The sequence below is a fragment of the Suncus etruscus genome, chromosome X (assembly GCF_024139225.1).
Source record: "Suncus etruscus isolate mSunEtr1 chromosome X, mSunEtr1.pri.cur, whole genome shotgun sequence".
Lineage (NCBI taxonomy): Eukaryota > Metazoa > Chordata > Mammalia > Eulipotyphla > Soricidae > Suncus > Suncus etruscus.
The window spans coordinates 117,449,708-117,476,058 of record NC_064868.1 but is presented as its reverse complement, the minus strand read 5'-3'; the positions used below and the strand labels follow the sequence as shown (position 1 = coordinate 117,476,058).

Below are 26,351 nucleotides of genomic sequence, written 5' to 3'. Positions count from 1 at the left end.
CTACCGCTGTGCTATCATTGTGGCCACTATACCACAAATTTTGAGTGGAAAAAAAAAGTAAGAAGAGTGAAAGGGATGGGTGAGAGGAAATCAGATCACCCCAGAATCAGGCTGAGTGAAAAGGAAGAGGGGCAGTGATAGAATTGCAAGAGCTGGGGAAAAAAAAAACGAGAAGCTTATAAGCTTATGAAGTTTAAAAACAAGTTCACTATAAGAGATTCTGTTATCCTCTTGTAAACATTAAAAGCTTAAGTGTACAAACTGCTTTGCTAAAAACTAGATCAGGGGTCGGCAACCTTTAAGACATAAAGAGCCACTTGGAGCATTAAGATAAACAATGTATGCAGTGCTATATTTGTTTTACATGTCCTGATGGATTTGTGGCTCCCAGAGATGTTAAAATCATTTTGGATTAATATCTAAGGGCAAATATTTCATAAAATAGGTACAAAGGCACAGCACATACTTGATCCCTCTATGCAAGTGTCTTTGACTTCACACTGTACTTAGGTTTCTGAAAATATACTACTGTCTTCAATAACATATTGGGGGGTAAGCCACACCCAGCAGTCTCAGGGGCTAACCCCAGTTAGGTGTAAAGGAGTCATTCCTATTAGTTTTCAGGTAACCTATGAGGTGCAAGGGATCTAGCCAGGTGGGGTCGGTACAAGGGATAGGGCACTTGCTTTGCCTACTGCCAGCCTGGGTTTGATCCCCAGCATCCTATATGGTCCCCCAAGCCCACCAGGAGTAATTCCTGAGTGCAGAGCCAGGAGTAACTCTTAAACACTGCCAGGTGTGGCCCAAAAAACAAATGAACAAATCACACCCGGCTGTGCTCAGGGGTTACTCCTGGATCTCTGCTCAGAAATAGCTCTTGGCTATTTCTATATGGGACACTGGGATTCGAACCAACCACCTTTGGTCCTGGATCGGCTGCTTGCAAGGCAAACGCCACTGTGCTATCTCTCCGGGCCCCTTATCTTATTTCTTATCTCTGTCCCAATAAGATATTTTTAAGGGGCCAGAGAGGCAGCACAGTGGTAGGGCATTTGCCTTGTATACAGCTGACCCAGGACAGATCTGAGTTCGATCCCCTGCGTCCCAGATGGTCTCCGGAACCAGGAGTGATTTCTGAGTGCATGGCCAAGAGTAACCCCTAAGCATCACTGGGTGTGGCTCAAAAACCAAACAAAAAAAGATTTTTTAAATATGGAATGCATCATGAATTTGCATGTCATCCTTGCACAAGGGCCATGCTAATCTCCTCTGTATCGTTTCAATTTTAGTATATGTGCTGCCAAAGTGAGCAGAAAAAAAGAGATATTTTTAAAATTCTGCAGGAGAGGTTAAAGTGATACTAATAGGGTAGTAACATCATGCCTTACATGCAGCTGACCTGGATTGATCTCCAACATCCAATATATATATTGGTTTTTGGGCCACACCTGGTGACGCTCAGGGGTCACTCCTGGCTTGAGAGACCATATGGGATGCCGGGGGATGGAACCGCGGTCTGTCCTAGGCTAGCACTGGCAAGGCAGACACCTTACCTCTAGCGCCACCGCGCCAGCCCCTTCCAACATCCAATATAGTCCACCAACCACCACCAGGAATAATTCCTGAGTGCACAGCCAGGAATAAGCCCCTATGCATTGCTGGGTATGGCCAAAAACACCCAAAAAATCCCACAGGTGCAGCAGTACAGCATGTTTGTGGCCTTACCACTCACTAACATCTTCAGAAATGCAACTCAGAAAGCACTGTCTCCAAAGTGAAGACACTAAGTAGCCCCACCTCAAGGATTAAACTATGGTTGTAATTAAGGTCATCACAGTGTTTCCCTGCACCTGGCACATAGTGCACACTCAATTAAAATGTCACTAGTATTATCCTTTTTATTCCTACTCATCCTTCAAATCTAACAAGAAAATGGGTTTCATGGATGTGAGCACAGGCGTAACTCTGATGGATCATGGTGTTCAGAGAACAGAATACTGAAGTTTTATTTGGGGACCACACCTGGCAGTGTTCAAGGTTTGATTCAAGCTTTATGCTCAGAGATCACTTCCATTGGGCTTGGGGAACCATATGGGTTTCTGGGGATCCTGGGTCAGCCATGAAAGGCGGGCACCCTACTTGCTATACTATTTTGCCAGCCCCTGACTAGTGAGCTTCTGGAGGTGTCAAACTTCGAGGCTGTGGTCAGGGGACTTTGTGGCCTACGTGTAATGAAGGGCCTAGAGGATGCATCGCAGTGGTAGACCGCCTGACTTGTATGCATAAGACTGTGAGTTTGATCCCTACCCCTGCCCACATGCTAATTGTAATCACAGGCAATGAAGAAAGAAAAATAAAACAGAGTGATGTGAAGGTTGATGCTTGAAGATTAGAAGTCCATGGTTTGGCGTTTGGAGTAAAGGAATTGCGACATGAGATTATGAGTAGAGAGATAAGGAGCATAGAATCTATGTAAAATGGAATACTACTCAACTAGAAGAAAAGATGACATTTTACGTTTTGCTACCTGGGTAGACCTGGAGGGGGTGTGTAAAGCCAAATCAGAGGGAGCAGGTCAAATGCCAAATGGTCTTGCTCATCTGTGACTCCATAAAAATCAAAGTAAGAAAACGAATGGCATTAAATGAAGAACAACCCTTGGACTTGTACTACACAACTGAGGTTTTCAAGTGAAAGGGAAAGAGAGGAAGGAAGAAGCAAGACTAGAAGTGACAGTATGGGGGTCGGAGTGGTTGTGCAAGTGGTAGGGTGTTTGCCTGGCATGCACTAACCTAGGATGAACCATGGTTCGATCCATCGGCGTCCCATATGGTCCCCCAAGTCAGGAGCAATTTCTGAGCACATAGCCAGGAGAAACCTGAGCATCACCAGATATGATCCAAAACCAAAACTAAAATAAAAGTTGTCAGTGCAAATGATTTGATGTACTGAATATTTAAATAGAATTCAAGGGGTTGGAGCAATAGCACACCAGTAGGGTGTTTGCCTTGCAGGTGGCCTGTCCAGGATGGTTCGATCCCAGATGTCCCATTTGGTCCCCCAAGGCAGGAGCGATTTCTGAAGTGCATAGCCAGAAGTAATCCCTGAGCATCATCAGATGTGGCTCAAAATAAAAAAGAAATAGAATTCAAGTCACCTGTTGGGTTATACCTTATTTTACCTAAAACAGTTTACCCCTGGTTTCTTTGTATCTGTTTACCACTTGTTTACCACCAAAAACAAATATTGTCTTACTTGTAAACCTGGGTGGGTTTACTGCTGCTTCCAGGGGTTATCTCTGGAGGTAGGGTATTTGACTTGCATGTAGAAGGATGGTGGTTCGAATCCCAGCATCCCATATGGTGCCCCCAGTCTGCTAGGAGCGATTTCTGAGCGTAGAGCCAGGAGTAACCCTGAGCGCTGTCGGGTGTGAACCAAAAGCTAAAAGACAAAACAAAAAATCAGGAGTTCTGGAAGGCAGTGACCTCCATATTAGGTACAAGATGGCCAGACTACCCGTGTTTCACACTCAGCCTGGTCTGGACTATTTCTTGTGCGACACTAATTCAGACTCACTCACCCTAGGCTTGGAGACACAGCACATGGGATGATTTTACAGTCACCTTTTTTCTATGACATGGTATTTGTTTTGTTTGGGGGACCATAACTTGAATTGCTCAGGTTACTGCTGCTGCTACTCCAGGGATTATAGGGCATCAGCATTTTGTTGAAAGATAGTTCAACATTTGGGGACCAAAAAATACCTCAAACTGCTAGTGTCTTGCCTTCCATGTGTGAAGTCAGTTCAATCACACCACTACCACATGGCCCCAAGCATCACTGGGGCTGAGCACTGAACCATCCGGTTTCATTGGCTGAATTATCACTCAAAATAGTGGTGGAGCCTCTGAGCACTGCTTGCAAGTATTCTCCTGCAGTCTGCCAACATTTTCTTAATTTTCTTTTTTTTTTTGGTTTTTGGGCCACACCCGTTGACGCTCAGGGGTTACTCCTGGCTATGCGTTCAGAAGTCGCTCCTGGCTTGGGGGACCATATGGGAAGCCGGGGGATCGAACCGCGGTCCGTCCTAGGCTAACGCAGGCAAGGCAGGCACCTTACCTCTAGCGCCACCGCCCGGCCCCATTTTCTTAATTTTCAAGACATAAATGTCAATATATCTAGACAGCTGGAAAAGCCTGTATCAAGTGGATCCAACAGAATGCAAAGCATACACATAGAGTCCAAGTCTCCGGCCGGCGCAACAGTGCAGCCGTAGGGTGTTTGCCTTGCACGCGGCAGATACAGGACAGACCTGGTTTGATCCCTGGCGCCCCATATGGTCCTCCTAGCCAGGAGCGATTTCTGAGCACATAGCCAGAAGTAACCCCTGAGCACATAAAAGTCCAAGTCTCTAATAAAGCAGGTCAGAGGGCCTCAAGGACCCCAATGCGTATAGGCACATCAGTATGAAACCCCACAAAGCCTTCTGCTGGAGGATAAATGGAAGGAACAGTCCCTAGAGATAGAATGGCCATTCTTTGTTTTGTTTTGTTTGAGGGCTATACGCAGTGGTGCTCAGAGACTGCTGGAAGACCATATGGGATAGTGGGAATCAAACCCAGGTTGGCTGTGTGCAAGACAAATGCTCTACCCATTGTACTAATTGTTCCAGCCCCAGACATGTTTGTTTTTGTTTTTTAAGAAAAGAAACACCATCTTTTTCCTCCTGCTGGAAGCACTTCCATCCAGCTCTGGATCACTTGAATTGATTGTCAATCAACGTCCCCTTCATTTTGGCTTTTTTGGCCTCCAATTCAGCCTGCAGAGGAAGGAAAGCAGATGTCCTGAAACATAACACACAACCGTGCTCTTCTACCTGCCTTCATTGGATCAGCCTTACGACTCTCACTGAATGCTCATGTTTTGAAGCACTTCGGAGCAGGATTTCTACCACTGATGGTTCAGAAACAGTCCCATGCTTTCCCATGCTTTCCATTCCTCTGGCGCATACAGGCAATGTTATTATGTGTGGCAAAATGGGAGCAAGAGGCACGAGGAGAGATTCCTAAGTGCACAGTCGAGAGTAACTAACTCCAGAGCACTGCTGGGTGTGACCCAAAAAGTCAAAAAATAAAAAATAGCAAAGGCATGTGGCTTATGAAATGCTGGTTCTGGGTTCATTCAAGAGACACACAAAGCTTAGGCCAGCAAAGGTCAGGGGCAAAAAGGAAAGGCTGTGTGTGGTTTGCAGCAACTCGAATGGGACTGGAGGGTATTACTGCTGACGGAGGTGAGTCAGAGGGACGGCAGGCACCAGATGATCTTGCTTGGAGGGGGAGAGTAGAGGAACACAGCATGGGAACAGACAATGGTCAATGCTGTCAGCTCCCCTGCCCCCAGCCCAGAATCGTGTTTCCTGCCAAACTGGCCATTTTAGTAAAAAACAGCATCATGCCTTCCTCAAAGGAAATGCCTTAAACCAGTGGTCCTCAAACTACGGCCCATGGGCCACATATTGTTTTTGTTCCCGTTTTGTTTCTTCACTTCAAAACAAGATATATGCAATATGCATAGGAATTTGTTCATATTTGTTGTTTTTAATATAGTCCGGTCCTCCAACGGTCTGAGTGACAGTGAACTGGCCCCCTGTTTAAAAAGTTTGTGGACCACTGCCATAAACGGTGCTCTCCACTAGGCATGTAGACTTGTTTCATCTGTGACATTATTTTTTTTTTTTTTTTTTTGGTTTTTGGGCCACACCCTGTGACGCTCAGAGGTTACTCCTGGCTATGCGCTCAGAAGTTGCTCCTGGCTTCTTGGGGGACCATATGGGACGCCGGGGGATCGAACCGCGGTCCGTCCTAGGCTAGCGCAGGCAAGGCAGGCACCTTACCTCCAGCGCCACCACCCGGCCCATGTGACATTATTTTTAAAGCTTTTTATTTTATCTATTTGTCTATTTTATCTATTTGTTTTAGTTTGGGGGCCACAATGAGCAATGTTCAGAGACTAATCCTGGTTGTAGAGCCATCATTACTGACAAATTGGGGGAACTTATGCAATAAGGGGATTGAGCCTGGCCTGGCTGTGTGCAAGGCAAGCATCCTCTCCACGCTGTACTACGGCTCCAGTCCCAGGCCAGAGAAACATATTTTTATTTTGTTGTTGTTGTTGTTGTTGTTTTTTGGGCAGCGGCTCTGCATTCAGAAATTGCTCCTGGCAGGCTCAGGAGATATATGGGATGCTGGGGTCAAACTCAGGTCCGTCCTGGGTCGGGCCTGTGCAAGGCAAATGCCTTACTACCGTGCTATTGCTCTGGTCCCGAAACTTTCAAGTAACGCTGAGAAGAGAGGAATATAAAGGGGCATCCAAGCCCAACACTTAATGCTAAGAAACTGCAAAGAATTTCAAACACAGTTTGAAAACAGCTACATGACTTGAGATCGGGTCAGAAACTCCAATTTAAGAAGTCAGAAGCTAAAACACTATAGCACCCCAGAGCCCTCCTATCTCTGACCCCCCCATCTTTCCAATAGTCTGCTACCCCTTGTTCTGAGGACCCATTCAGGCAGTGTGATTTTTTTTTAATTTTTAAACTTTATTTATTGATTCATTGATTGGTTTTTGGACTACAGCTCTGTGCTCAGAGATTGCCCCATGGCAGGCTGGGGGCCCATATGGGATGCCGGGAATAGAACCAGGTCCCTCCTGGGTTGGCCACATGCAAGGCAAATGCCCTACCACTGTGCTACCTCTCCAGCCCAGGCAGTGTGATTTTAATCAAATGCCCTAAGTCAAGTGTTAGCACCACAAATCACTCACCTGCCTTGCAAGGGGAATCATCAGCCGGGCTCTAAACAGAAAGAAGCCCACCTTTCATTCTGAATCTGTCAAGGAGGTGCTTTCGTGGGCCTCCATATCCTGGATGAGTTCCTGGGAATCCTGATCTGACACTCACAACAGAGCACCCCAAGCAGCGATGAGAATTTTATTCTAGTTTGGGTCACTAGCAAGGATAATCAAGCAGGGACCCAAAGCCTGGGGTCCTCAGCTCTAAACCAGGTCTAACTGCTCCTGGAAAGCTGCCTCTAAGGCCATGTTCCTTAGAATCACTCCATTACCTGAGGGGCTTCTGGAATGCACCCCACTCCCACCCCCCATGGCCACTAACCAGCTCTTGCAACCGCCTTTTGCTCATGCCTTTCCGCTCCAGCTGCTTTTCAATCACTTTGGCATTCTGTGCATATGAATCGGCAACTTCCCGCTGAGAAAGAAAAAAGATACCACAATGAACCACAAGCTCCCACCACCAACCCTCCCCCTGAAGAACAAGCACTAGACAGCCCTTTATCTGGCTCAAAGCCAGAAATTCCTCCTAAAATAACAAACTATGCTCTCTTGCTTTTTCATTTTGGGGTTTGGGGAGCTACAACTTAACCCCTATACTATCTCTATGGCCCAACTCTGCTCACCTTCAACTAAGTAGGGGGTGTTGGGGGGCATTACACACTGTGGTGACCGGAGCTTACTCTTGGCAGGGCTCAGAGAATTCTGTGTTGCTGGAGACTCAAATCTGGGTCAGGTAGCATGCAAAGTCAGATAGAGCCTTAGTCCCTGTTCTAGCATCCTCGCTAGTCTCTGCTTTGTCCTGGTAGAGATTCCTGAGAGGTCAGGGTCCACAGCTCTAGCTCTCAAGGGGGCAGACACTGTCTCTCACACTTGCCAATAGAGTGTGGTACCAGAAGAGATTGGTAAAATCATTGAGGATAGCATCGCAAGCATCTTAACTGGCCTCAAGGGACTGGAAAGTGTTGCATGCAGCCATTTCAAATATGCCTTTTCTATATTTTTTATTCTGCGATCATACCCAGTGATGCACAGAGCTTACTCCTAACTCCACACTCAGGATCACTCATGGTGTGGCTCAGAAAACCCTTTAGGATGCTGAGGATCAAACCCAGATAGGCCCCATGCAAAGCAAGTTACTTCACACACTCGAATACTGCTCCATTTTTCTTGTTGTGGGGGCCACACCCAGCAGTGTGGGAACAGGGCAAGTGATTTGGTGTTCAGGACCCAACAGGGCTTTAGCCATACAAGGCATATGTGGGATCACTTGAGTCACATCCTAGACCCTAAGTACAAGCATAGGGAAAAAATCATACCTAGCAGTGTTCAGAGGCTGCTCTGGGCAAAGCCTGGGGTGGAGGGTGGGGAATCATTTAGTATTGGGGTTCAAATCCACAGCTTCCGCATGTAAAGCAAGCACTCCAGCCTTTTGGGCCATGTCCCCAGTGTCTACATGTGATAGCTTCGGGAGGGGGCAACTGAATTATTTATTTTTACACAGGGGTGCAAGGGGGTGGGGAGAGGCTGGGGCTTCTACATGCAAGGCATGTGCTTCATATTGCCAACCTAGACTTCTTTTCACATGCATTGAAAGAGGGGCTTGGGCCCGGAGAGATAGCACAGCGGCGTTTGCCTTGCAAGCAGCCGATCCAGGACCAAAGGTGTCCCACATGGTCCCCCGTGCCTGCCAGGAGCTATTTCTGAGCAGACAGCCAGGAGTAACCCCTGAGCACTGCCGGGTGTGACCCAAAAACCAAAAAAAAAAAAAAAAAGGAAGAGGGATTTGACTCCACCCTCAAAGACCATCACAGAAGTAGGAAAGTCTATGGCCACACCACCCTGCACATACCTGATCTCATTTGATCCCAGAAGCTAAGTCAAGTCGGGACAGGCCTGGTTAGTACATGGATGGGAGAAGTAGGGAAGACAAAACCTCCTGATCTAGTCCAACTCCCTGGCTCCGGTTATTTCACGGTGACCACCGTGAAGTCCAGGCAGCAGGAAAGGCTCTTGGAGCTGCACGGCAACAGGATGCTAAGCCTGACTGTGTGCTCGATCCTACTTCAAGCATGCCCTGGCCTGGCACCCTGGTCCAAAAGCCATTTCCTTTTCCAGCAAAGGCACTTACAGCCTCGATCTCCTCCTCCTCTTCATCAATAGTAGACACAGTAACAGAGCTGAACTTGCCCATGTCTTTCGTCCTTTTGGTCATCATCACCTGGAGTGGGAAGAGACAATCAATCCAGGCCACGAGCATTTCTGCCAGCGGTACAGGAACTAGCAGGGGGGATGCTGTGCCCGATTTTGTATTTATGCTGCATTTCTCTAACATACCAAACAAGGATATACTTTATACTTTTTCTATACACACACAGTACCACACTCGGCTGTGCTCAGGAATCATTCATGATGGGAGACCATCTGAGATGCCCAAGAGCAAACCGGGTTTGATCACATACAGAGAAAGTGCCTTATCCACTGCACTAGCTCTCTGGCTCCCCTTTATCTTGTCTCTTTTCCTATATTTGGGGGAACTGATACACCTGGAGGAAGGACAGGAAGCGGCTACTCCCAGTACACTGCTAAGGCAGTCACTCCTAACAGTGTTCTGGGGACCTGCTGGTGCCAGGAATTAAAATTAACAAGGGACTGGCTCTGGCAAGCAAAGCAAATGTGCCAGCAGTTTGAGACATTGCTCTGGCTTTTAAAGTATATTTAAGGGGCTAGAGCGATAGCATACAGGTAGGGTATTTGCCTTGTATGCAGCTAACCCTGAACAGATAGACTCTAGTTTGATTCCCGGCATCCCATATGGTCCCGTGAGCCTGCCAGGAGTGACTTCTGAGCGCAGAGCCAGGAGTAACCCTAGTGCCACCGAGTGTGACCCAAAAATCAAATAATAATAATTATTATTATTATGATGATGATGATGATGATGATGATAATGCCGCTGTGCTATCTCTCTGGCCCCACCTTTATCCCTTTTTGAAAATAATTTTTTCAGCCATACCTGTCAGTGATCAGGAGTCACTCCTTCAGGCAGTGTAGGGGACTGTACTCAGGTGGGCTGCATGTGATAAGCACCTTAACCCCTCTAGCCTCCCATCCTAATTAATTTTGTCACACCCAGCAATGCTTAGGGATTACTCCTGGCTCTGCCATCAGGAATCACCTGCACCTATTGATACATAGGGTACTACATGGGGTACCTGGGATCAGCCTGGGCCTTCCACTTTTAATCACTCACAATGAAAGAAAAGTGTTTTAGAAAAAAGTGAATTAAATTATGCAATTTCTTCATAACTCCTAGACCAGATGTAGGGGAGGGGGGGAAAGCACATATAATTGATGACAGGGCTGGAGAAATAGTACAGAGAGTGGGCATCTTGCCTTGCATTCGGCTAACCCACAGCCAGCCCAGGTTCTATCCTCAGAATCCCATATAGTCCCCTGAACACTAGCTAAAGGACTTCCTAAGTGCTGAGTCGGGAGTAACTCCTGAGCACTGTTGTGTGTGGCCTCCCAAACCATTAAAAATCATATACAATTGGTTCCATATATAATGTAATTGATGGATGATATAACTTGGTATCAGTTGCTTGGTGATGTTGGTGCAGCCCCACTTGCTCACACTTGGGTGTGCTTAATTAACACAAATTACAGCACACACGACAACTCATTAAATTTCCCAAATGCCCTTTTTCTTTTGGGGGGGATTGGGCCACACCCGGTGGCATTCAGGGGTTACTCCTGGCTCTGGACTCATTAGTCACTCCCAATAAGCTCGGGGACCATATGGGATGGCAGAAATCAAACCCAAGCAAGGCAAATGCCCTACCACTTCAACCCAACCCTTTTCTTTTTTTTTAAGTCATACCCGACCATCTGGAGGCTATTCCGGGTTCTGTACTTGGGGTCACTCCCCAAGATGAGAGAGACCATTTAGGGACAAGGGATTCAATTCCGAACTCTCTCCTGCAAAGCATGCACAGTGCCCCTTTAAGCGGCCTCCCCGGCCATCAAGTGCTTTTTAAGTGGATTTTAAAATTAGCCTGACTCACTCCACTTGTAATCATCCACAATGAAAAAGGCAGAAATGCCTAGTGGAATTCAAGTGACTGAAAAGCCAGATGCATAAAATAAACGATACAATCTGACAACAGCTCCTTAAACACAACCTAGAGCCATTCTCTCTTTTTTCTGCATTGTGCCATCTTTGATAGGGCTGGGATAAAACCACAATTGGCATTCAGCCTTTGCGCCACTCCTCCCCAGCCCCTGGCAATTGTCTTCCTCTTAATCAAGGCTGCATGCCAGAAGAGGGCAGTTTGGGGGGGGGGTACTTTGAAGCGACGGCTAACCCCTGAGTTGTATGAGACCCAGTGTTTTGCTCCATCCATGGCAACGGTACCTTCTTTGGTGGCTCCTGTTTCTGTGTGTATATGTTCGTTTTCCCAAAGCCCTGGCCAAACTTGACCACGGCTCCATCTACGATGAAGGTCACAGCCGCATTCTTCGGCTGCGTCTGGTAGAAGAGCGGCAGGCCACATCTGCAAAGAGTGTGATATGTTTCTAGGGAGGCCCCACAATCCAAATTCCCGCCCCTCAACCATGAATCGCCATCCCTGCTCCGACTTGGAAAACAGTTGTGCTGGCCCTTCAAACTGCTCAAAACAATTTCTGAAGAGGCACGGAGGGAGTGATGCCTAAGCAGAGCCAGGAAAAACAGAGAACAAAAGAATTGTAGAAGGAGTTTGTTAAAAACCAATCTGAGGAGCCAGGCAGGGAGTACAAGAGGTAGAGCACTTGCACTTGCATTGCGCACAGGTTCAATCACTGACATCCCATATGGTCCACCGAGCCTGTCACCAGTGATTCCTGAATACAAAGCCAGGAATAAGCCCTGAGCACCGCAGGGTGCACCCCCCAAACAAACAAAAGCAAAAAAAAACTGAGGCCCCTCCATTAGTTCACCAGAGAGATAGTACAGCAGATAGGGTGATTGCTTTACATGTAGTCGACCCAGGTTCAATCCCTTACAGCACACAGGGCTCCCCTGAACACCACCAGGAGTGATATCTGAGCACCACTGGATGTGACCAAATACCTCCCCCAAATTGATGCAATCTCTAGGTCCCTCCACCAGGGGATCCAGGCTCAGCAAGGGAGAGGAGATGGGGGGGGGGTCTGGCCCTCTGTCATCTTCCTCAGCATCCCAAGTGGTTCTTATTTTCCCCTCCTAAGTGGTTCTTTTTTATTACAGGAGTTTAATAATAATGTAATAGCAACTGCTAATGATTGTTTCCTTATCTTTTAAACTTTACTGATTGATTGATCAGTATTTTGAACCACACCTAGCAGTGCTCAGGGGTAATTACTCCTGGCTCTGCACTCAGAAATCACCCCTGGAAGGCTGGGGGACCATATGGGATGCCGGGAATCAAACTGGGTCCAGATCTGTCCCAAGTCTGCGGCATGCAAGGCAAATGCCCTATGCTGTGCTATCTCTTTGGACCCCGATCTCTTATCTCTTTATTGGGGTAGGAAGTGGGACCACTCCTAGTAATGCTCAGAGGTTATTCCTGAGAGTGCTCAAGAGTGGGCCCCCTAACAATGCTAGGGGCACCATCAATAATGCCAGGGATGGAGCTGGGCCCAGAGGCATGCAAAACAAGTGTAGTCACCCCTGTATGGTCTCCAGATCCTAGATAAATAGGCCGATCTTCAGAGGCGCCTTGGACAATTTTTTTGGAGGATGGGGGTTCTGTCAATTTTTGTTTCTACTGTTCAGTTTTGGTAATTTATGCAATGGAAAGAGAGAGAGAGGGAGAGAGAGAAATTTCCACTACAATGAATAGCAAAGGTATCACTGTACTTTTCTTGGCTGGTCTTTATTAGGCTCAGTGATGTAGACCTAGATAGTATGCAAATTTACAAATCCTCTTATCTGTTTTAGCATTTTCATTCTGAGGGAGGGAGGGAGAGGAGAAAGAGAGGGAGAGAGGGAGGGAGAGGAGAGAGAGGGAGAGAGAGAGGGAGAGAGTGAGGGAGGGAGAGTAGAGGGAGGGAAAGAGAGAGATAACACCTGGCAATGCTCAGGGGTTACTCCTAGTGGTGTTCCAGGGACCAGATGGTATGCTGAGGATCAAACTTGGGTCAGCCATGTGCAAGGAAGTGTCCCACACACTAAGAGAATCTCTTCAACCCTTCATCTCCATTTTGTAATTACACTGTGTCACACCCCATTTTTGGTGACCCAGCAGGCCAAAGAGGGAACTGTGCTGAGTCTTCCATCTCAGTCAGCATACAGGTTTTGTGTCACTGATGATGGAGATAAGGAGAGGGAAGACCATTAGAGCCAAAAATACTCTTCCCAAAACACTAGGACTGGGTTTATGCCAGAACAAAGTCAACACATTCAATCACTTACTTTGCACACTTCTTCCTGTACTGTCGCTCAATACCTTCGGGCCTGCACAGAAAATAGGTGTTAAAAAGGAGAGCAAGAGAAATATCATATCTCAGAACCTCCAACCCACACTAGCTCACTGCTTCTAACCAATGGGGCCACGCAAAGTTCTTCAGTTCGTGGGCCAAAGGCAAAGTACAGTGGGAAGGACGTTTGCCTTGTATGTGGCCAACTCGGGTTCCATCCCCAGCATCCCATATGGTCCCCTGAGCAGCACTAGGAGTATTTCCTAAGTGACAGAGCCAGGAGCAACCCCTGAGCATCCCTGGCTATAGCCAAATAAATAAATTATAAAGGTCTTCATTTCAGAAAGCAATCAGCTGATTATTCAATTTTATAGTTCAAGCCTTTCTTCTTTCCCTCCCTACCTCGGAAGAGCTGGGGTCAGGAGATGGCTCCAAGAGTTGGTGCACAGGCTTTGCATGCAGGAAACCGAGAACCCCTGCCCAAAACCATGCCATTCTGAGACCACTAGGTGTGTGTGGGTTGGGGAGTGGGAGAGTGGTAGACACAAATAAACAAAAAAAAATCCTTTAGTCTGGGCCCGGAGAGATAGCACAGCAGCATTTGCCTTGCAAGCAGCCAATCCAGGACCAAAGGTGGTTGGTTCGAATCCCGGTGTCCCATATGGTCCCCCGTGCCTGCCAGGAGCTATTTCTGAGCAGACAGCCAGGAGTAACCCCTGAGCAACGTCGGGTGTGGCCCAAAAACCAAAAAAAAAAAAACCCTTTAGTCAACCCTTGCTATCCTTCCCACAATATATTCCGGCTCAACAGATGAGGGCTGCTGAAGTTCAAAGCCAACACACTATATAACCCAGTCACTGAGGCACAAGATAGAACAGGTGGAATACAAGCTCAAAAGCACACATAACACTGCCTTAGACGATCAACTTAAGAGATGAAAAAGTCAAATGAGGGCCCGGAGAGATAGCACAGAGGTGTTTGCCTTGCAAGCAGCCGATCCAGGAGCAAAGGTGGTTGGTTCGAATCCCGGTGTCCCATATGGCCCCCTGTGCCTGCCAAGAGCTATTTCTGAGTAGACAGCCAGTAGTAACCTCTGAGCACCGCTGGGTGTGACCCAAAAACCAAAAAAACAAACAAACAAAAAAACAAACAACAAAAAAAAAGAGTGCTGGGTGGTAGAGCATTTGCACTGCATATTTGAGGCCCTGGGTTCCATCCTAGAGCACCATTTTTGGTAATGGGTGTGAGGGCCATACTCAGCAATGTTTGGGTTGGCTGCATGCAAGGCAAAAATGCACTAGCCACTGTCCTATTTCTCTGGATCTGCAGGCACCATTTTATGGAATAAAAGAGTAGGTTGGAGAGGTAGTACAGCACCCAGGAGCAATCCCTGGGCACAGAATCAGGAGTAAGTCTCGAGCACCACTGGGTGTACTCCCCCCCCCCCCCCCGCCAAAAAAAAAAGTAAGAGAAAAAGGTATTTTCCCCTATCAAGTTGTTTAGCATTAGCTGAAACTCATCCAGGCCTTTTCACACTCCCTCATTTCACACTCCAATTTTATCAATCAATTCTGTGGATTTCTATCTAACAAAAAATTGTGAAGTTGTTTTCTCCACCTTCCTGCCACCTTCTTTGCTAGACCACCTGTACCTCTGTTCTGATCTGAGGTACAGTTGCCAGGTTGTCCCCCACTCCCAACCCTCTTCTCCAGAGCTAAATTCTACTTCTTTCTTCTGTTCTCTCCAGATATAAATGACACAGTAGCAAGTCAAACATTCTTACTAGTACATAACAAAATATGTTTTTTTTGTTGGTGGTGGTCTAGATAATATAGTGTGCCTTACACTAGTCTCTAATGTTTCATTCACTTAGAAATATATATTCAGAGGGGCTGGAATGACAGTAAAACGGGTAGGGCATTTACCATGCACACAGCCGAACCAGTTAAATCCCAGACATCCCATACGGTTCCCCAGAGCCTGCCAGGAATAATTCCTAAACACAGAGGTAGGAGTAACCCCTGATCACTGTTGGGTAAGAACCAAAGCAACCTCCCAAAAAATTACTCTCCAGAAGTTGACCCCACGTTCACACCCCCTGTACTGTGAGAGCTTCCGGTTGCCCACAGTTTCTCCTACAAAATAGGTTAAACAATGCATTACTATAGCAATAGTGGAGCACTTGCATTGCCTGTCTGAGGTCCTAATTTTATGCCCAGCTCCATCAAAAAAAGCATCCCTGCCAACTCGATAATGAGAAAACAGGATGCCACATTTGCATTTATTCGCTGGGCCTTGATGCTGAGTGGCAGGACTGCTCTGACATTGGGGTATTGAACCTCCAGAGCTGGACCCAGTGATACTTAGGGAACCAACTGGTACCAGGGATTGAACCGGGTGGGCTGTATGCCTGGCATGTGCCTTAATCCTTGGTACAAGCTCTCCAACACCTGCATTTCTACTTTGGAAGAGTAGGTAGGCATAGCTTCAATTACTTAATAGCCATATGCATACTTGTGTGTGTGATGCGTATGTCATAGTAGGAATCAAATTTTCATGTACTTAATAGGCATTTGTTCTGGTGGGGGGCTCTGTGTGGGTACAGGTATAGCGCCATAGTGGCAGGGATCAAACCTGGGTTCTTATACATGTAAAGCCTATAATATTGAACTACATCCTGGCATACACACACATATCTTCTGGACCACACTTAAAATGTTCAAGGGCTACTCCCAGCTTTGGTGCTAGACAGGGCAGTCACTCCTGGTGGTGCTCAGAGGAACTTATGGTGCGAGGGATTGAACCCAGGCCTCCCACAGGCAAAGCCTGCACTCAGCCTGTTGAACTCTGACCTCATATATCCTTCCTTTGGAATTGTCATTCACACCTCATCTATCGCGCTGTCAAAATTTTATAGGAAGGAGGGACCGGAGCAGTGGCACAAGTGGTAGGGTGTTTGCCTTGCATGTGCTAACCTACAGTTCAATCCCCTGGCATCCCATATGGTCCCTCAAGCCAGGAGTGATTTCTGAGCACAGAGCCAGGAGTAAGCCCTGAGCGTCACCAGGAATGGCCCAAAAACAAACAAAAAAGGACGGTGGTTCGAATCCCAGTATCTCATATGGTGCCCCAAGCCTGCCAGGAGTGATTTCTGAGTATAGAGCCAGGAATAACCCCTGAGCGCTGCCGGGTGTGACCCAAAAACCAAAAAAAAAACTTATAGGAAGGAAAGTTGCAAATTGTGTTGAGGGTCTTGCAAATATTCTTCCCGATTAATTTTTGTTACCAAGTGCTTCACACTATGCAGAAATTTTGAGACTGGGGGGGGGGGGTGGCTCACCTACACTGGGTTGGATGTGTGCCTGTCTTACATCTTCCCCATTCTGAGCTCGTCTCAGAAACCGACCATCTTCTTATTCCAGAATCTGTTTCCATGACAGTGTGATTCCAGATCCCTTGGGGAAAAATTGCTTTCTTTTTATGTTTTGGGCATATGTGGCTATCCTCATGGGCTCACTCTTGGCTCTGTGCTTAGAGGATCAAAGCAGGTCTGTTGCAAGCAATGCAGTGCTTAACCCCTGCACTACCTCTCTGGTCCTTAAGAAACCCCAATTCCGGGAGCTGAAGTGATAGCACAATAATAGGGTGTTTGCCTTGCATGTGGCCAAACTGGGACAGACCTGGACGGAACCGAGTTGGACTCCCAGAATCCCATACAGTCCCCCACTCCTGCCAGGAATGATTTCTGAGCGCACAGCCAGGAGTAACCCCTGAGTACCGCTTGTGTGGCCCAGACACCAATAAATAAATTAATTAATTTAAAAAAAAACTCAATTCTCTGGGGCCAGAAGGATAGTAAAGTGGGCAGGGTGTCAATCTGGGGCATCTTATATGGTCCCAGAACAACATCAAGTTTAATAAAATTTAAAAAGACAAAAGAAACCTCCAGTTCCGTCTAGAGCAATACTACAGGAGATAGGGTGTTTTTGCCTTGCATAAAGCAAACTGAGGTTCAATCCCTGGCACCCTGTGGTCCCCTGAGCCTTGCAGAAATGATCCCTGAGCCTGCCATGTATGGCCCCCAAACAAAAAAAAAACCAATTCCTTAGCTGTGCTGCCTAGGTGCATACACGGGCCTCTGGCTCACCTTCTCCAGTCCCTGGCAGCCCCCAGCATTAGCAGTGCTAAATTCCTCCTGTTCATCGAACAGGCGAGCTTGCTCCCTCTCCCCTCTCACCTTTCACACACTGACTCTGCTCTTTGCCTGGAATGTTCTCACCACATTGCTGCAGCTGTCATACTCTCATCTTTCCAGTCTCACTTTAAATAGCATACAGAGTCCTACAGGCTTCCCAGAGCACGTTCCTCAAAGAGAATTTCATGAACTGTATGTAGCAGAGCCCTGACTCTGGTTGCCATAATCTCCACCAGAATCTTTTACTGCCACCTAACCAAATTCTGTGTTTATTCTGGTTTGGGGGCCACAGCTGGTGGTGCGCAAAGCTTACTCCTGGCTCTGTACCCAGGAATCACTCCTGGTAGGGCTCAAGGACCACCTGGGGTCCTAGGGAGAGAACCCAGATTGGCCACATGCATGGCAAGCACCCCATCCACTGTACTATCACTCCAGCCAACCTCCCTGTCTTCTGCTTTCTTTTTGTTTTTTGTTTTTTTTTTTGGCATAGCAAACCAAAAAAAAAAAAAAAGAAAGAAAAGAGCCTGAGATATGAGAAGACCATGCACCAGAGAAGACTGGTCTGACACACTTGTGAGCCAAGGAACTCCCAGGATTGCCAACAAGGGGAAGAGGCAAGGCCAAAAGAGGCTTCTCCCTGGAATGGAGAGGGAACAGTAGCTTTCATTTCAGTCTTTCAGCCTCTAGAACTTTAAAACAAGTTGGTCCATCATGAAAGCAGCCCTAGCAAATGAATACAGTAGTGAACATCACGCAGAGGGTAGGAGTTGGCTCAGAAACCTAGTAGATGGTTTTTATTGGGGAGGGAGACTCTAGCTCTGCACTTGGGAATTACTCCTAGCAGTGCTTAGGGGGTCATATGGGGTGCCAGGGATCGAACCTGTGTTGGCCATGTGCAACATGCTGCACCTGCTGTACTATGGCCCCAATCTCCATCTGAATTTTAAATGTCAAAATTTCCCCTGAGCATCCCTTCAGGTCACCAACACTCTTGCTCCACATGGACTCACTCTATGGCCAGGTGTCTCTTCCCAGGTTCAAATTCCCAAGGTGCCAGGAGTCCCCCATAAGCCAAGGACTCACCCCCCACCATCTCTGCCAGATCTAACCATGCCACTCTGCTTCTTTGAAAAAGCTGGCTACTGAGATACAGTGAAAAATCCAGGATCGGGGCCAGAGAGACAGCACAGCGGAGTTTGCCTTGCAAGCAGCTGACCCAGGAGTAACCCCTGAGCACCGCCGGGTGTGTCCCAAAAACCAAAACCCAAAAAAAGAAAAAATCCAGGATCAGAGCAATATTATAGAAGATACAGTGTCTGCCTTTCATGTGGCTGACCTACATTCTATCTCCAGTACCACATGCAGTTGCCCTGAGCTGTCAGGAAAGCCAGGAGTAAGCCCTCAGCACCGCTAGATGTGACCCTTTCAAAAACAAATGAAAAGCCAAACATGTCTCCCTCTGCATTTTCCTGTCCTGTCCTCAGAATTCCCTTCCCATAAAATAACCTGTCAGCTATCCTCATCCCATAAAATCAACTTGGGGGCTGGAGAGATAGCACAATGGTAAGGCATTTGCCTTGCACTCAGCTGACCCAGAAAGGACAGTACTTCGAATCCCGGCATCTCATATGGTCCCCCATGCCTGCCAGGAGCGATTTCTGAGCCCAGATCCAGGAGCAACCCCTGAGCGCCACTGGGTGTGGCAAAAAAAGAAATCAACCTGGGTGATATAGAACAGTGGGTAGGGCACTTGGACGAGGCTGACCTAATTCAGTCTACGGCACCACATATCATTCGCCACAGTCCGTCAGGAGTGATCCCTGAGCACAGGGCAGGAGTAAAACCCTGAGTATCACCAGGTGTAACCCCCAAACAAAAAACTAATAAAGAATAAAGCAACCTGGGCTAGAGTGATAACACAGCGGCAAGGTATTTTTGCCTTGCACACGGCTGACCCAGGATTTACCTGAGTTCAATCACTGGCATCCCACATGGACCCCCAAACCTGCCAGGAGCAATTTCTAAGCACAGAGCCAGGGGTAAGCCTTGAGTGCCGCTAGTTGTGGCCCAAACCTCCCCTCCAAAAAAAAACCAAAATAATAAAGCAACCTGTCTTATGGAACACTGCTCAGGTACACACCGAGTGACCAAGTATTATTCAGACCCCAGGAAAGTGACCTGTTCAAGGCAAGAGGGGGTGCTTAACTGTCCTCAACAGATAAGCCCAGTCTCACCGACGAAGGTATGTGGTCTCTTCATCCTCTGTGTTGCAGAACTTGTGGGCATGTTTGACAGCATCGATGACCCGGGACCGATCCCGGGGCCTCATAGGCAATTTCTCCAGCTGACAGTCTGTGGACACAGAGAAGGATCTGGTCAGAAAAGTCATGGGCACATGCCTTATGGCAGTCAGAAGCTTACAGTGGGGCCTCTAGCACAGGGTTTTTTTGTTTTTGTTTTTGTTGTTGGGTCACACCCAGCAGCATTCAGGGGTTACTCCTGGCTCTACGCTCAGAAATTGCTCCTGGCAGGCTCAGGGGACCATATGGGATGCCGGGATTTGCACCACAGTCCTTCCCTCCATGCTATCTCTCCGGCCCCCTAGCACAGGGTTTTTAACCACCATCACTATGCTTACTGAAGGCTTTTAATGAATTTTCCAACTACAAATGACTCGGTGGGCCAGAGAGATAGTGCAGGAGGTAAAGCATTTGCTTTGTGTGTGACTGCTTTGACACTGACCCTGCTTCAGTTACCCTGAGCACCGAGTAAAGGATACTGCTTTCTATACCAAGTGTGACCCAGTGCTCGCTTTGGCAGCACATATACTAAAATTGGAACCAAGTGTGACCCAATGCCACCCCAATTGTTTTTGGTTGTTGAGCCACACCTGGCAGCACTCAGGGATTACTCCTGGCTCCACACTCAGAAATTGCTCCTGGAAGGCTCAGGGACCATAAGGGATGCAGGGATCAAACCTGGGTGGGTCTGTGTTGGCCACGTAGAAGGCAAATGCCCTGCCGCTGTGCTATTGCTCCAGCCCAGCCTCCCCAAAATTGAGTAAGTTTTTAAAAAGAGGCTGGATGGAAATAAAGAGATAGAGCAGTGAATAGGACACTTGCTGACCTTGGTTTGATATGCTGAGCCCTTCCAAGAGCACAGAGCCTGGAGGAAACTTTGAGAAAACTACCAGGTGTAGCACCCACCAAATTAAAATCCACATGGAACCAGAGAGAAATAGTACATTAAGTCTTTACACACAGATAACCCAAGTTTAATCCCTGGCCCCTATATGCTTTCTCAAGCCCCATTAGGAATGATCCCAAGCACAGAGCCAGTAGTAAGTCCTGCACACCACCAAGTAGGACCCAAAATTCAAAAACACAAGCAAAACTCCAAAAATGAATGGGTAAGAACAGAATAGAAATTTGCTCTCAGCTGTTACTCCCCTTGGTAGTATTGGTCCAATCACTTCCACTTGGAGGGGCTTTTCCCTAATTGAAAGATTAATAGATATTATCTCAAAAGTTCTTCCCAGCATGTGCACTGAAGCTTTCTCTAAGTGCTTCTGTCATTGTGGACCTCTCAGTTTGTTACATGGCACGAAAATGTGCAGAGACAATCAAGTATCCTGCAATGCCTATGAGAAGGAACAGGAGAAAGCATATAGGCACTGAGCAAAGGAGCAAGGGTTGGTGGGATGATACACTGGGGCTGTAAATGACTTGAGAGGCATTTTAAAGTGCAGGTAGAGGGGCTGAAGCAATAGTACAGTGGGTAGGGTGTTTGCCTTGCACATGGCCTGGGTGCAATCCCTGGCATCCCATATGATCTCCCCAGCACTGCTAGGAATCATTCCTGAGCGCAGAGCCAGGAGTAAGCCCTGGGCACTGCCAGGTGTGGCCCAAAAACAAAAAAATAAAACAAAAAATAAAGTGTACGCAGAAGACAAATAAGAAGATAGTTGTAGGCAGATGGAAAAGAGATCAGATGCAAATGCTCACCAAAGAAAGTCAAGGGACCAAAGGAATTTGAGATGAGGGAACTAGAAAGACCTAGAGGGCCTGGAGAGATAGTTTAGCGAGTAAGACACATGCTCTGCATGCTGCCAATCCTAGTTCCATCCGCAAGACCGCACCATGACCCCAAGGGTTATCAAGGAGAGCCCTGGAGGCCCCTGAGCTCCACCGAGGTGGCCCAGTTAATTCCAGCACAACAGGGACCCCACAAAACCATAGCCTTGGGGCCTTGCACTGAACTACTGGCTGGCAAGATGGAGAATTACCAAGACGGCTCCCTGGGCCTGCTGAGAACCACTGCAGAGGATCCCTCCCATCCCCAAAGAGAGGAAAAGGGTTTAGAGAACTGTGACAGTTTGCACATCAGCTTGTTACTCTTCACAAGAAAATACTGGAAGAGCGTTTAGTATTCCTGGTTTAAAGCTGAGATAACTGAGTAGTGGAGAAATATACAAGGAATAATGCACATGACGACCCCAATTAGATCACTGGTACTACATATGGTCCCCCTGAGCACAGATTCAGGTGTAAGCACTGAGCACAGCCAATTGTCCCTTTCCTAGTCAAACAGATAAGGAAACTGAAGTTTTAATAGAGCAAATGATTTGCCACACATTATTAACAGGACAAGAATCCAGATCCACAGGGTCTGAATCATAGGACAGCAGGTAGGGTGCTGCCTTGCATGTGGCAACCTGGGTTTAATCCCTGGCACCCTACATAGTCCCTTGACCCTTGCCAGAAGTAATCCCTGAGTACAGAGCTAGATGAAAATCCTGATCACTGTTGGGTACCCTCCTCTGCAAAAAAAAGAACCGAGACCCAACTCTAGGTGATTCAAGAGAACTTGCTCATGCAACAATTATGTGCAGGCCCTTATGTAACAGGCACAGTTCAAACATTGAGTTGGTTGCCATAAAGACAGTAGAGAGGTTAAGGTATTTGTATGCGCCATACCTGGTTGCTCCCCATGAGTAGGAGTGACCCCTGAGCAAAAGCTATGAGTAAGCCCCAAGCTTTGCAGAGTATGGCCCACACTACCCATAAAACCCCCCAACCCTAAATAAAGCAAAAATCACACTGCTGGGAATTCAGGAAAAATTTAAATTTGCAATTAAGCAGATCACAGAAAAAGTTTAAAGTAATAATTGATATGATATTGGATAATGCCAAGTATCAGTTATTTAAAAAGTGGGCTGTACCAAAGTCAGAACAATGGATAGGACATAGCTGGACAGCCCAGGTCTCGAAGCCCAGTCAAAAGGCAGAACCTAGGCAGCTAAGAATGCCTTACCTTTGTCATTTTTTAAACTAGATATTGTCAGGTATACTTTGAAACAAACCTGAAAATAGTTGAAGGGGCAAAAGCTGACATAAACGAAATTCAGGTGAGATGGGAGAGGATGTTTTTGGTTAAAAATTGAAGTATTGTTTCAGAATTGCTGCATTGTCTCTTAATGATTTATTGAATGATGTATGTAACATCTCAAAGACATAAAAAGCTGTATGTGACTGGCACTAGGGGTCCACAGACCACTGGAGACTGCTGGATCCCTTGACCAAGGTAAAAACCCCAATTGCTAATCGCAGAAAAATGCTGTAGTGATAGCACAGCATGTAGGACGTTTGTCTTGCACATGGCTGACCCCATCCTATAAGGTTCTTGGGGCCCACTGGAGTGATTTCTGAGCACAGAGCTAGGAGTAACGCCTGAACTCTGCTGGGTATGGTCCCCCAACTTCCCCCCAAAAAAGCTGAGCAAAACCTTAAAAGAATGAGCAAGGGGGACTGGAGTGGTGGAACAAGTGTTAAGGCATCTGCCTGGCCTGCACTAGCCTAGGACGAAACGTGGTTCAATCCATGGGCTTCCCATATGGTCCATCAAACCAAGAGCAACTCCTGAGCATCACTGGGTGTGACCCCAGAAAACAAAACAAAACAAAACAAAAGAATGAACAAGAGGGATTGGAGTGATAGTACAACAGGTAGAGTGTTAGCCTTGCAAATGGCCAACCCATTTGATTCCCAGCATACCATATGGTCCCCTAAGCCTGTCAAAAATCATTTCTGAGGCCAGGGCCAGGAGTAACCCAAGTGTCACTGGGTGTGACAAAAAAAAACTAACAAAAACATGTGCTATTACTCTGATCCCCCCCTTTTGGTTTTGGGGCCACAGCCGTTGGTGACACTCAGGGGTTATTTCTGGCTCTGAACTCAGAAATCACTCCTGGCTGGCTCGGGGGACCACATGGGATGCCAGGAATCGAACTGGGCTCCTCCCGGGTGGCTGCATGCAAAGCAAACACCTTACCACTGTGCTATCTTTCCGGCCCCTGGAGAGAGTTTTCTTCAAAAAAAGAAAAGAATGGCAAGGAGTGAGGGGGATAGTGATTACTTGGTATTTTAGGGAGGCATCGATTGGGAACTTTACTCTGATGGAAAATAGAGCAGTGGGGACCAATAGAGTGGCCAGGGAGAGAAAACTGGCCATGCAAACAGGCAAGGGATAAAGAGGGCTGAGGTTGAAAGGGGCTCGGTCAGGAGGCGGCATCTGCGTTCCCGGGAGGCCCCTGCATCGCAGCCTGTGTTGAAGGGTTGGATGGACGGATGGGTGCGAGTCGCAGGAAGAAACCAGGACGGACTCTGAGGCTCCGTGGTCCAGTGCTCCCCAAGCGAAGGCAGTTCAGTTTTGTTTTGTTCTTTGGGGTTTGGGGGGCCACGCCAGGCGCTGCTTGGGCTCTGTGCTCAGGAGTCCTTCTTTCCCGGCGGGGCTCAGAGGACCGACCCTGTGGAGAGCCAGGGCTCAACCCCGGGTGGGCACGCTGGGCCAGCTCCCTAGCTCGCCTGTCCCTGGAAGCTTTAAAGCAAAAAGGATGCACCAAACAGGCTTAAAAAGTGGAAGAAAACAGGCGCCCCGGAAGGGTGCAATAGGCTTAAAAGTGGAAGAAAACAGGCGCCCCGGAAGGGTGCAATAGGCTTAAAAGTGGAAGAAAACAGGCGCCCCGGAAGGGTGCTCTGAGCCTGTAAGGTCACCGCAGACTGTTCAAGTCCCAGAGGCGGCGGAGAAGCAAGGGGAAATATCGAGGAGCTCAAGGGAAGACATTTCCTTTCGAAAGCCATCTAGGCAGCCAGCCACTGACTGCACTGGAGGGCAGAAACGCGTGTCTCCCCCTCCGGCCCCGGGGCAGGAGCGACAGCGCACGGGGCCGACCCGGGAAGCACCTGGGTTCCATGCCCGGCGTCCCACAGGGTCCCCCGAGCCAGGAGCCATTTCTGCACGCAGAGCCAGGACGAACCCCTGTGCGTCACCGGGTGTGGCCCCAAAACAAAAACAAAAAAAGGGTGGAGCTGAGCGATAGCACAGCGGGAGGGCGTTTGCCTTGCACCTGGGTTCGATTCCCGGCATCCCCTACGGTCCCGAGTCCGCCAGGAGCGATTTCTCAGTGCAGAGCCAGCAGTAATCCCTGAGTGCCGCCAGCTGTGATTCCCCCCCCAAATATAAATAAAAATTAAAAAAAAATTAAAAGACTTTCCGGATCGGCCAGCTGTGTGTATTTGGGGATGGGATTCTGCAGGGACGGAAAAGCTCCCCCAAAGTCGGGGGAGCGCTGGAAACTCGACCACTCGAAGTTGAAAGTTCGCGCCAGACAAAGCACCCCTGCACCCCCCGGCTGCTTACCCAGCACCAGGACCATCTGGCCGCACAGGCAGTAGTAGACGTGGAGGGGCTTCTCGCCGTCGTCATACTCCTCCCGGTCCCGCGTGTCGGAGCAGACGACCGAGCGCGACACGACTTTCGGCATAGTTCCCGGAGCGAAGTGCCGGCTGGAGGCGCGGAGGGCGCGCGGTTATGACGTCACAAACGCGATACTTTTTTCCCCACCACTAGGGAACGCGGGTCATGAGTCAAGTGCCGTCACGTGACTTCCGGGTCGTTCCATTACACGCTCAGGCGCAGGAGCTGCCCGGCCTCGCCCACGCCTAAACTTCCTGCGCCTTGGTCTGAGCTTGACAACTTGACTCGGGGTCTCCGTGGGGGTGTCCCCCGCGTGGCAACTTGTCTAAGCGTGTTGTAAATAGATGCCCCCCTCGCAGATTCCATGGGGCGCCAGCTTCTAGGCGGAGCCTCTAAGTGTGACTTCCCTTGGGTTCCATTCAAGGGAATTGTCCAGGATAGTGGAGACAACTTTGGGGAAGTGGCGACATGAGTCTCAGAACCTGCATGACACCCTCTTCCAGGGTCTGATTCTGTGTGTTTTAGCCACACGGGTTGTAGAACATTCTCAAGAGCCCCATGAATGTCCTTTCTGGGTTTTATGCAATTACGCTTCCACCTTTCCTATGAATGAAGCAGGACAGTAGATGATTGATTTTTAGCACTGAGCAAACTTTTTCAAGTTTCGGGTTTGAGTGAGACGATAGTACAGTACTTGAGGTTCTAGCCTTGCATACTGCCAACCCATGTAAGATTCTTAGCATCCATCCCCAATTGGCCCCCTGAGTACTGCCAGGAGTTATTCCTGACTGCACAACCAGGAATAAACCCTGTATGTTGGTGTGACCCCCAAACAAAACCATTTCTTTTCAAGTTTCATCCATAAGGAAAAAATAGCAGTGATTCAATCAAAAGGAATTGCATTCTAACGGCTGAATAATATTCTCTTCAATTATTTCTACTACACCGTGTTTATTCATTGTTCAGCTGATAAATGGAAGATTGCTGCCACATTTGGATATAATTCACCATATTATACATGATTACTGTACACGTATTTGTGAAACCGTGTTTCTTGTTTTCATGGATATGGACTTAAAAAGAAAATTGTGGGTCATATAACTCTGGTTAATCTTTT

The 26,351-nt window shown here is 47.8% G+C and overlaps 1 protein-coding gene and 1 non-coding gene across 2 annotated transcripts; both read right to left on the bottom strand.

The window, feature by feature from the left end:
• Positions 1-1,206: 1,206 nt before the first annotated feature.
• On the bottom strand, positions 1,207-1,313 carry LOC126000301 (U6 spliceosomal RNA). Its single transcript, XR_007492652.1, has one exon. It is a non-coding gene; the product is annotated as a U6 spliceosomal RNA (small nuclear RNA).
• A 3,425-nt stretch (positions 1,314-4,738) lies between these two features.
• On the bottom strand, positions 4,739-25,306 carry STEEP1 (STING1 ER exit protein 1). The gene is made up of 7 exons (XM_049767618.1): positions 25,178-25,306; positions 19,714-19,831; positions 13,280-13,321; positions 11,261-11,399; positions 8,978-9,067; positions 7,172-7,264; positions 4,739-4,819 (listed from the first exon to the last, which is right to left on the bottom strand). The coding sequence occupies exons 1-7, from the start codon at positions 25,299-25,301 to the stop codon at positions 4,757-4,759; spliced, it is 669 nt and encodes a 222-aa protein (XP_049623575.1). The 5' UTR covers positions 25,302-25,306; the 3' UTR covers positions 4,739-4,756.
• Between the last annotated feature and the right edge of the window lie 1,045 nt (positions 25,307-26,351).

Bases quoted from the DNA above. Each gene is read 5' to 3' on its own strand.
- STEEP1 (XM_049767618.1), bottom strand. From the start codon at position 25,301: ATGCCGAAAGTCGTGTCGCGCTCGGTCGTCTGCTCCGACACGCGGGAC. The intron at 11,400-13,279 runs GTAAGTGATTGA...CACTCTTTGCAG, and splicing joins TACAGGAAGAAGTGTGCAAA to ATGTGGCCTGCCGCTCTTCT. The intron at 7,265-8,977 runs GTAAGTGCCTTT...TTTCTTTCTCAG, and splicing joins AGGAGGAGGAGATCGAGGCT to CGGGAAGTTGCCGATTCATA.